The 12,103-nt window shown below is 39.5% G+C and overlaps 1 protein-coding gene across 9 annotated transcripts in view; it reads left to right on the top strand.

Annotated features, from left to right (window-relative positions):
• The window catches only part of cacna2d2a (calcium channel, voltage-dependent, alpha 2/delta subunit 2a), a 159,020-nt gene that overhangs the window by 44,972 nt on the left and 101,945 nt on the right, over nt 1–12,103 (top strand). For all 9 annotated transcript variants that reach the window (XM_042401366.1, XM_042401351.1, XM_042401390.1 and 6 more), the window contains one exon: nt 465–581. In XM_042401366.1, the coding sequence (XP_042257300.1) occupies nt 465–581 (117 nt within the window). The remainder of the gene's footprint in view (nt 1–464; nt 582–12,103) is intronic.

Raw genomic sequence — 12,103 nt, 5'->3', positions numbered from 1 at the left:
CTAAGGGATTATGGTTCTTCATGGGTTGAAAAAAATTATATGGCCTGTTGGGTTTTGGGTAGCCTTCGGTAACCCATTGGATTAAGTCACACATATGTTGTCACAAAGCTGTAAATAAGGCTGTTTGTCTTAGTTCCAAAGCAGTTAACATTGTGGAGATACAAGGTGTTCACCCAACAGTGAGGATCTGCTGGAGTTTGCGTTTATTTAATTTGATCCTGACTGCCAGACTTCAGCTGGCTTGCTAAGTGCTTTGCCATTAAGGCTCTGTTCTGTGTTTAATTCTGCTACAGTGCTGAGGTTTATGCGTGTAATGGCAGGCTGTGTACTGCCTGCCCTACAGTAAATATTAACCATCTTGTGTGCTACCTTTAGAATAAGCAAACAGCTCCTCTTACATCTTCTTAATTAAACTAATGGCTCTGATAACCTGAACTTTGATTCCCTTTGTTCTCCATCTGCAGATTTATAATGAGAAGAAGAGCCAGTTTGAAATCAAGAGAAACAACCCCAAGGACTTGGTGGAGAGAGTGGCACGCGACATTTCCAAGCTTCTCAACAGTAAGAGGAAAGCCCTGGAGGTAAGGAGATGATTCTCCACATATTATAACACCTGTGTACAAACACGCACTTTACCGTTGTGCACAGATGCACACATACACGGATCATTTCCTGTAAAGTTCAATTGTTTTTAACAGAAATACATGCCTTGTGTTTTATGACAGCATATATAAAACTCCATACAAATTCCAATACAAAACAATACCTCAGTCATTACATCTTACTGCCCCTTTTAGGGCAGCTCTCTGATTTGGTGCATTTTATTTTGCTCAGTCTCTCAAAGAAATATTTTCAAGAAGATTCATTTAGACAAGTTTTTACACGTATTACAACAGACGTTTGTCTGCTTTGAGTGAGGTCCTAAATAATTCAAATAATTCCAAACATGCAGGGACATTTTGCGTCAACAGCGTCATCATCTTTAGTTGAACTTGCGCTTGTTTGACATTATTTTTCCATACTACGTCTACACTAAGCTGTCCAACATTTTGAATGTAATTTTTGTGTGAAAACCAAGCGCATCCTGGTGTTTCCAGGTCATTTTCATTAAGATTTCTACCCACAGTCAAACACTGAAACGAGAGAAAAACAGCTAAATCTCTTCTGCGTTCTCTTTCCAGTTAGCAAACAACAAAACTGTGCTTCATAACCAACATTTGATAAAGTGTGGGACAGACACAACTTACCAAAGTTGACATAAATACGTGTTAATGACAATAGCTGTGTGATTGGCAGTATTCACATTTAAAATGATCAATCACAGAGAAACTTAGATGAGACAGAAAGTTCTTCCCAACAGTACCAGCACACATCCCCAACCCTGCGTTTTTAAATTGAAGCGGCTTAGTGTGAATGTTCACTAAATCAGCTATCATAGATATAATAGTTTCTTTTTTTGTAGTCTTCTAGCTCTCCTGTTTCATATTATATTTTTTATGATACCAAAAGGTTGTGGACTTCCATATGGAAAGTGGTTGAAGGGGATTAACTTTATTCATTTAATTTGAAGTCTTCTAGAAACTATACTATTATTATTCCTCTTTGTAGTTTAAATACATTTTCAAGCTGACTGTATTTTGCCAATGAGGAAAAAATATAGACATAATATTCTATATCTATAATATTCTATCTTTATTAAACTAGTTTTGAAGACTTTTTCTGTTTAATAGTGGAGGCCTATATTCAGGAAGATAGTTCGTGTGGTGCGTGAGGTGTAGGGTTATTTCAGAGGTTACCGTTTCAATGTCCTGCCTTTTTGGATGTAATTATTACCACGGTTATGCTCAGACAGTCCTGTGATTAGTTAAAAATGTGTTTTTCTCTCACAGTGGGGAATCTCTAACCCTTGAGAAACAGAGAGTGAGGGGGGATACAGGGACACAAATTCAAAGACGAACAGAGTGACAAGAAGGGAAATGAGAAAAGTATACACAATCAATTTTTAATTTGTAAAAGTCAAAGATAAAGTAAAGGAGCATTTGTGCTAATCCTGAAAAATTGGATTTTAAAATCAAAATGTTGTTGTCCCCTGTTTAGGTAGGAAGTTTTGTTCAAATCATCTTCACACTTAAATTTAAAAGACACATTGAGAGCTTATAATTCCTAAATTATCTGATTAGAATTTGTATTTATTGCTATTTAAAGCCAATTTTGGTCTTAAATTTACACACAAACACATACTGACACAAATTATTAAGGCTTTAAAATGTGTTTAACTTTACCCTGCATTTAGATATTTATATTTTACATTCAAAACCATCTGGCTTCTACTGCCGAACATTGAGCTTTAATTTTATATTTGTGTAACAGTTTTATGAGTGAGTGTGAAGAAGGTATAATTTGAATTTCATCCATGTGGCACCTCATTTAAGGATGGGGACGTTTGAGGAACTGTCCACTTTCCTTTTCTCTGTTTTTGCCGAGATATGGTCACTCAAGGCAAACGTGGTGACATTTTTTTTTTTTTTTACGCCGTTGAAGCTTCATAAAGTGACAGAAGTGTATATCTTTTAAGAGCATGTGGTCTTGTGGGATGAGGCACATTCATGCCAAGGAGCAGAAGTCTCTCAGAAGCATGGTTAATTTCTCCACCTTGGATCCTAAAAGGGAAGAAGGCGTTACAGTACGTCTCCCGTGGTCATGTGTAGGAATGGGTTTGGAATGGCAATGATCCTCCACCCCTGTTTTTTTGGAAAGGGAGAAGGCAGTACTATACCCCCACCTTCAACCCCCACCTCCCTCAACACATACACACACACACACACACACCCCAACAACCCCCCACACCCCCAACTCACCCAGCCGAACCTCCATGGGCCACACTGTCACCTCACATCCTGTCTGGGAGATTCACTCAGGAGGGAGGAAATGAGGTGAAAAAAGAGAAGGGCTGGAATGAGAATGTCTCCCTGCGGCGTGGAAAAATCAAGAAAATGATGTTCAGAAATTCATAGATTTAAAAATGAGCAGCAAGCGGCAGGGAAGGAGAGAGGGAGCGGGGGGGGGGGGGTTATAGACGGAAGGAGAGAAAGAGTTTGGGGGAAAAAATCAAAAGATGAAAAAGAAGAGAGCAGGGAGGAAAGGAAAAGAGAAGTCAGATGATAAAATTGCAAAAGGGAATGAGTAATGCAAAGAAATAGGGAGTCATTATGTCATTATGGATTACAAACCTAATAAATAGTATGCAACAAGTTAATATATTTTATTTAGGCAGGTTATTATTTATTTTTTTCACTTAATTTAAACATTCACGGCCGTAAGTGAATAAATTCATGAGGCTTATTCATATGAAGAGAAAAGTGAAAGCCATGTCTTAATGCAGTGTGCAGATCAGTGGCGGATACACAACGTAGCTAATGACTGGGCCTGGAAAGATCTGCATAGGCCTGAGTTTTTTTTAAGCTTAGATATGTATAAAAATGATATAGGGGAAAATTGCTAGTCTCATGTCAGAATACTACAGGTATATCAATGAGCCAGTCAGATGAATGGCTATCTATAAATAAAAGAGGAAATAACACAACAATAACAAATCCAACACTGCATAACCCTCGTTACTTTACTAATTGAACAATGAATATGTTACAATTCAGAACTTCCTCACAGAAACTGCGATCATAACATGTCACAGTGGTCCAGAATTAAAAAAAAACAACAACAAAAAAACAATGGCCTACCTGCGACTACTATTCCTACACACGGCAGAGTCTTCTGGGCTTTGGGTTGAAAAGGATTATTATGTCATCGCAATCCGAAGTGTCAATTAGTTCTCGTTCAAAAGACAAAAACGTCAAACATGGATATATAAAGAGAACTGGATAGAGATTGAAGCAAATTTGACATAGCGGCCAAACCGTGTAATTACAACATGATGTGATGCATGCTGGCCCAAAAAGACTTTTTCCCAAAGACTTACATTGTGAGAGAGACATGTTTCAGAAATGACACGTTTCACTATCATAGTTTGATCCATTCGGTCTGATCACATTTCGAAAGTCTAGAAGAGCCGTGCAATTGAATTGTTTTATCCCCATTCAAGTTAGCCGGGGATGCTAAACCAGAAGTAGCTGGCTCGGCCGGCGTTAGTCACTAGTGCGCTTGCACAGATGCGGAAGAAGTGGAACTTTTTCGGCTTCATCCGCCACTGAGCAACTTTCATAGGAATGAACGGGGCCCTGCCTCCGACGCTGTATCCAGTTCTCTTTATACATCCATGGCGTCAAATTGTTCAGGCATCCGGTCAACATGGATGATCTCAGGCGCGTCTGGATCCGGTTTGTTGCGGAGAAAAGTCTCTGCTGCTGCTGCCACTTCTCGCAACTGCTGCGACTTTAGGCATAGCCTGGTCCAAACATGCTTAATCCTCTTGACATGTTTTTTTTTAAAAAGTGGCTCAAAGATAGCTGCTTAGCTATAGTTTCCAATTTTCATCTAGCTGCTAGATACAAGACACCACCTTCAGAGAGCACGTATGCAATGTAGCATAATGTCAGTCATGTAAGAGAGGAAGTTTTCATGAATCTGATAGCTGCTAGATTGACAGCTCGCTCACCCTATCAGATTCATGAAAACTTCCTCTTACGGCATAGATCTGCCTCTGCTGCAGATAAGAAGGGCTCAAACTCTGCTCAGCACATTTTATATTCCAGCCTGTTTCTACCCCCTGTAATGGTTACTTAGTCCCAAATATTCCACACCGCTACACACTTAAAAAAAGGAGGAAGTGTGTGTGTGCACAGGCGTGTGTACGCATGCAAGAAGAAATTATTCTTCTGCAACCTATTTAAATACTGCTTCGGGTGGTTCGTTGTAATTCATGTTTATATTACTAATGACAAAATACACATTGACTCTAAATACTGAGTTACCGATATATACCGAGGAGGGAAGCTTTTCTCATTGCTCTGCATTCAGTTACTTTAGCCTTAATATACTAAATTAGTAACACATTTTAATCATTTTAATGTGTTTGCATATTTTCAAGTGAAAAAAAAAAAAGAAGCTGGTAGGTCTCTATTAGTTCAACCTGTCTGGACTATGAACAAGATGCAGTTTTCGACATGCAACAGTTGGAAAAGACTCAGCTCAGCTGAACACAGTCTTTGTAGATTGTGCTTAATATCCACATTTGGCGTAACTAGTACAGCAACATATGCTTAATTTCACACAGCCACTATCAAAATAGCTATCTAAATATTTATAAAATATCATTCAAAATGCAGTGCACTCAATGTTCCCCTCACCCTAAAAATAGAAACAGCATAAGGTGACTTACTTTTTGTCAAAAGCCTCCCCCAATGTTTATTCTTTCCTCTCCTTGTCTTAATCTCCTCCACTGCATGTCTCTGTCTGCTCTCCTTTTCTTGCCTCTGGCTTCAGCCATCTTCTCAAACAATGATCTGATTCTATGGTCGGTGCCAAAATTAAAATGTAACATAAACCCCGGTAGGCTGACAGGCCTGCATGTTGCCGCTGGACATTTTGTATAAATCTCTTTATTTTTGAGACAGGTTGAAATGTGATTCAGGAAAACTTCCTCTGATGTTTAAAATTTTAGCACCATGTGAGTTACAGCAGACAACTGGATTTTTTATGTGAGGAGTAGATGTTCACCGTTTTAGTTTACCAGCCAATCGAGAATGAGTTTAGTAAGGTATTGTATCTATCTCCAAACTTTCCTGTGTGTCGGTGTATGCAGTTTTTGTTGTACCAGTTTTTTTGCTTTAGGGACAATTTAGCAGAAAATGAAAATATATCTTCTTCACACTCATTGTTTCACTGTAAAACCTACATGAATTGTAAATGAAGACATCTAGGGTTGTAATTTTATCCATAAGAAGTTTTCTGGAAAGAATTGTCATTTTGTACTAATTATAGGAAGACTATGTTCATTTGGTACACTTCCAATCAATTAATTCAAATTAATTGGTAGCGTATGTAAGTCTTTTAGTCAGTTCACAGCAAGTCAGCTGACTGTGTAAAAATGTGGAATTTGTCTGCCAGAAAGCATTCAATTCAACATACATAGAGAATTATGTTTATTATAATGAATGAATAACAAAATCAATATCTACTTGGGTTTAAATGGAGATTTTCTTTCAATGACCTACAATTAGTACTAAATTACATATTTCTTTCTTGGAATATTTCTTTCTTTTTTTTTAGAGAATTATTAGGAAATTACATGTAAAAGATTTGTAAAATAAAGCATCCCTGGCTTTTTCTCCCCCTAAACTATATCAAATTCTGAAAATATCTCTCATCTCTCAGTCCTTTGGAAAATGTACAATCTAATAACTATACAGTATTACTATTCATATAGGTATCACTTCTCCTCTAGCCATGAGAAAAGGAGAAGCCACTGTATGTCATGATGAATATGGGGGGACACACACTTTTCCCAACTTGTTTGGTTGCTCGATTATATGAGGTCAGATTAGTTGAAAGGTTGCCAAATACACTGATTTGCAGGTGGCAGCAGAGTTATTTGCGCACATCTCATGCACCAGTACTGTATCTGCATGTGCTTCTTTGTAGTTGTAATGTGTGTGTGTGTGTGTGTTTGGTGTGTGAGTTATCAGAGCAACAGACTCACACCTGAGTGATACTACAAGAGTCTCTCTCTGACAGGCCTTTTAACCCAGAGCAGCCAGAAAGAACACAGCCCTCCATGTAACCTGCCATGTGCATAAAGCCAAACAGGTGTAATAGACCTACCAGACTGATCTGAGAACCTCATCCCTTCCTGTGCTCGTCTTTTCGATGCTTCATATGATCGCCACAGAGGCCCGAGATCAGTTGGGTCGTTCAAAACCAGCTGAGACTGCACAACACCCTGTACGCTGTCAGTCAAAGCCAGACAGAGTCGAGCTGTCAGTCAGGCCGCTGCTGGGATTTTCCAGCCTCGGGGAGGGAAGATGAGGCCACAAGCTACAGAAAGAGATCATGTTACATTCCCATCAGCTGCTGAACAGCAAAACTACCATTAGCTCTTAAGTTATGATTTCACAGAGGGGACTGGTGGAATAGAGAGGGGACTAAGGTTGGTCTAATCCAATTACACAGATCTCAATACTATTCCAATACCACCTACAGGCTGAAGGATGGCTGCCTCTGGGCTGCTCGGTGCTTGTTGGATACACATCCAGCACTCCACTGGGTTGGTTATTGAGATGGTTGCAGGGTCAAACAAACAGAGAGGATTCAAGGTGGAGGGATAAGGCCTGGTTGAATATTCTTAGAAAATACCGCCAGGGAAATGTACTTGACAAGCAACACAAGTTAGTGAGCTAACTGTAGCAGCAGGCGCACAGTTGCAATAGATGGGAAAAACACTGGCAGCACTAAGGTCTTTTTAGTGAAACAAGTGTGCATGCTGAGATCTGTAGTTCACTTAACCGTTCTGGGGAAGAAAAGAAAAAATTGACCCATATAAATGGATATGATTCAATCTGAGGTTTGTGTGCAAAGCAGTGACAGCAGCAGTGCAAATATCTTTAGACTAGAAGTGAAGCTGACATGTAGTGTAGTCCCACCTGGGCTGTTTGCACCTGAGGAGCATTTCTACACAGTTCAGCAGCCTCCCTCCTTGATATAATATACTATACAACAGCACAACAACAGTTGAACAACAACAGTAAACATATTGTGAGTAGGATGATCCCTCATTCACTCACTCATCCATCATTCCCCCATGTTTCTGCACCACAGACCGTTTTTAGATTGACAGCTTGGCGGCCAACCATGGCTCCCCATGTTTTAGTTTTTTTTTTTACTCTGATTACCTTGAGTACTGATGACCTGCTTTAGTTTAAAATCATTCTCGTTTGTTTAGTGACCAGCCTCCGCTGTAGTTAAACAAACCTGGATTGATGATATGCCATTCTGCGGGGAAGAAAGATTTAAAACTACAGATGGGACACGGCGTGACAAGCAGGCCTCTTTGATTGGACGAGCATATGAGGTGAATTAGAGAAGATGATGGATGGTGGGCGGGTTCTCTTTCAGGGATGACGGAGATGTTCTGTGACTTTGCAGTCATGCTGATAGTGATTGTGTGAGATTGCAGGAGAGCTCGGACTGGACACTGCGCAGGGATAGCAAAAGTCTGCTTGACAGAATTAATCAATCAGACTGCACGGGCCTCCGTCTTCTTCTGACCACGGAAACCAAGATGACACAGCCGGGTCAGGGATGGGGAGGGAAGGGCCGCTCCAAGTCATCTGTCATCACGTTACATCCATTAATAATTCACTGAGACACAGACTCTCAAGCGTGGCACGCACAGCCAACATGCTGAAAGCAGTGTGAGCATGCACGTGTTGGCACAGGTGTGAACATTTGGATCTACTCACTTGTAAACTTTGCGACCCATTCACACTGATCTCACCTGCAGTATACTGACATTTTTACATCCTGTAGAATTACATCTGAAATTCACACTAGTATTTCCACTAAAGAGACTGAGGGAATTAGATCTGACATTGAACGCTTATCAAACTATGGTAGCAGCAGGTTGTGGGTCCTGTGCTTACTTTGCTAGCTCATGACCTTGTTTTTATGTCAGTCATTCTGACAGCTTTGTATATTTCAATGTGACAGAGAAAACAGCTAAATAGTAATCTTTTAAAGAAGGAACTCGACATTTTTTTTGTTTTTTTGTTAAACTTGAGAACCATCAGTTGACACTTCTAATAGTTGTAAACTCTGAACATCCGTCCCAGATGGATCATCATATGAAATCATCTTCTGTCAACTCCAAATAATTTCCACTGAATATCCAACACTGGAGAATAGGCTGTGTAGTGTGAAGTAACTTCTTTTTGAGTTCACTCACTGTTCCCGCTGGGGAAATGTGGTTTTGAAGAAGTGGGGGGGAAAAATGCACACTGGATTGATGAGGTACTTGCGCTCAAAAAAAATCTACCAAGACAAAAAGGAGATGAAGCTGCTTGCACTTTTTTGCTCCGATGCGTATATATTAGGATAAATACCAATATTTCGACAAAACTTTCTTCGTCAGAGAAATGCTGCTTTGATCATTTAGTAGTTGAATAATGAAAAGGCAGTAACTGTGAGCTTGTTTATTTTAATTGTAAGTCATACTTCATACACTTATTTGTTAATGGTGGGCCAAAAAACAACAACAAGTAGGAATCAACAGTTTAATTATTGTTACTGCAGTTACACTGGGAGTAAAACCACCTCCTTGGAGTGTGTGGTTGATGACTTCAGTCGTCATCCCAGCGAGATCACAGACGCCTCAGTGACTGGCTTTAATTGAACAGGCATCCGGCACAAATAACCAATTTATAACAGCTAAATTTAGCCCTCAGGCTTTTAAAGGGCCACCAGCCCTAAAAATGAGGCTCCCGCTATCACACCGCTGTGAAGCTGTTGTGAGTAGTGAGAGCTGTCACTCGGATCTGGATTGGCCCTCAGTGGTAGAGTGTGCTAGAGCTGGAGATTAGTAAAGTGAAGCTCTCCTTTTGTCTGATGTGGGTCTGGTTACTGATTATAATACGGCCGCTGGCGATTCCTTTCAATCAGTTAGCCAGTGCTGTGCTGCGTTGTATGTTGCCTGCTGTGACAGTAACCCCATAAATACTGTATGCATCCTTTTAAAAGAGATCTTTAAAGAGACCTCCAAGCTTTCTAAATCACTTAAAACACTCAAATTGTAAGTTTATATCATCCCTAAGAACAGCAGTTTGACAGCAGCTGGTGTGCCCACAATGAATTACACCACCGGCAGCAAGTGATTATGTCCCTCCTGTTGGCATGAAGTGATGACAAATGAAGGAGTTGTCTCTCACTTTCAGAGGGAGAGTAAACCCTGTAGCCTTGTTCCCCTCACACCTCATTCTGGGGAGACATTTATCAGAATTTTTGTGAGAATATAGAGAGGTGAGTGTAAAAGTAGTCTAGCAGCATATCAGTTATTCTAGGTATATGTGTCTGTCACTATAAAATACTTATTGTTCAATGAAGTCCATTTTCTTCTTCTGACTCATCCTTTTTCTGATATCAGTGGTCAACATCTAACCCTGCCCTCATCATAACATTAAAACTTGATCCACACACTTACTATTTACCTCCCTCAGGCACAGCATGCCACTCCGTAATAGCGTGCACCCTTCGGTTTGGCTTGTGTTCATTTAGGGAGCCTAATGAATTACAAGGGCTTCATAATGAGTGTGTCTGAGCAGTGCTGTGGGGAGGTCAGATGGTTTGAATAACTAATGAACCAAATCACCAGTCAGAACTTTAACATGCATGCAGTCCCCAGAACATTTTGTATATGCTGTTGTAGAAGACACAGCTACAACATACAACCCCAGCCCTCCTTCCACCACCACCACCTCTGCCTGAAAGTAAAGGGAAAAAAACTAAATTAAAGAGGAAACTCTAACAAAGTAATTTGGTTTTCCATTTCCTGTAGGCCTTTGGAGAGGCAGTTATAACTCTCAGGTCCCATCAGGGAAGAACAGGGGAAGTAGGCCGAGGTCTACTTCGATAAAAATAGAAGAGAAAACTTTACAACTTACAGTGTGGACTGATTGGCAAAAACATATCAAACTTCTGTCGATGTAGTTCAGAGAGATTCCATCAGGTTCCTGAGGACATACACCATTTATAGTATATTTTACATAAAGGTTTCAGTGTTCCTTCCTTTTTGGCAAAACTACAACATGTTTCAAACCATTAAAAAGTCTATTTTAGATTAGAGTTAGGCTGATGGCTGACAGTCATTGACCACTGAGGCCTCTACCATCGTAACTTTGTGATTTAAAAGTGCCAAAAGCCAAAGCCAAAACCCAAAGTACAGTTTAGCAACCAAGTTTGTTGTCGCAATAATACATGGTGATTTGCCGCCATCACTGATCAACGTCTCCTCACATCTGCTGAGCTGACTGCCTTTTTTTTTTTTTTTTTTTTTATACGTTCACTGGTATATTCTGCAGTTACATCAATATGACTATGACTATTTAAAATATTTTTATAATGAAATGATCTGCCTAATGAGCTAGCTTACTCATAGGCTATAGGGAGGGAAAATAAGGAAAGATCAGGTGAGTAGTTGAGGATGGGCTATGAATGGGCTCATATGCGCAAAAGATAGAAATAGTAATTAATATCCACTATACATACAAAAGGTATAAAAGAAAGTGTATAAAAAATTATAGTACCTTTTATAGGAGTAGCCCATAAGACGAAGCCCCCAACAATGATATCATTGTCCATCACAATGTTTCACTGTGGACATCATCATATGCCAGTTTGATAGAGATCCCCCAACCCTAATTTGGATAAAAGACATTGAAATCTTTGATGTTTGAAATGTTATCAGCAGTTTTCTCAGCACACATGAAGACACAGACAATAATATTTATTAACTGATTTTTTTATTGTCAGTTGTAATATTCACTTCTTTAGTAACAACTAACAATACAATGCAATTACTAAAGCCTATTTTTCTCAGAATTAGTCCAGTATTAAGTTCAGTATTCAAGAATGTCAGCAGCAGTGACAGTTCCAGTTTTACTACAGTTTGATGAGATAAACATCAACTACTAAACTTGGAATTCACTCTTTTTATTATGAGTCTTTCAAAACAGTAGACATACTATAATGAGACTAAGAGCATACAGCGACGCTCGCAGCTCTGTGAGGCTGTGCATAGGCACATTGGTGCTTTGAGCTAAATGCTAACATCAGCATGCTCCCAATGGCAATGCTAGCATGCTAAATCTTAGTTGGGGAGTATGGGAATGTCATTAGTTCTGAGGGTATTTTCAACCAAAATGTTTGACCTGATGATGGTATTACATCACCAAAGTGATTAAAATTCATTCTGTGGCAAAAATGAATGGTGGCACCAAATTCCACAGCTATCCAACCAATATTTGTGACATTTTACCCATTATCATAAATGTCAACCTCATGCCTCACTAGAGTAATCACCAAAGTCATTAAGAGACATTCATGTTAGAATTATGAATGTCTGTACAAAATATCATGAATCAATCCAATAGTTGTTGAG

The sequence above is a fragment of the Thunnus maccoyii genome, chromosome 3 (genome assembly GCF_910596095.1).
Source record: "Thunnus maccoyii chromosome 3, fThuMac1.1, whole genome shotgun sequence".
Taxonomy (NCBI): domain Eukaryota; kingdom Metazoa; phylum Chordata; class Actinopteri; order Scombriformes; family Scombridae; genus Thunnus; species Thunnus maccoyii.
Note: the sequence above shows the minus strand (reverse complement) of the source record. Positions and strands in the feature narration are given on the sequence as shown.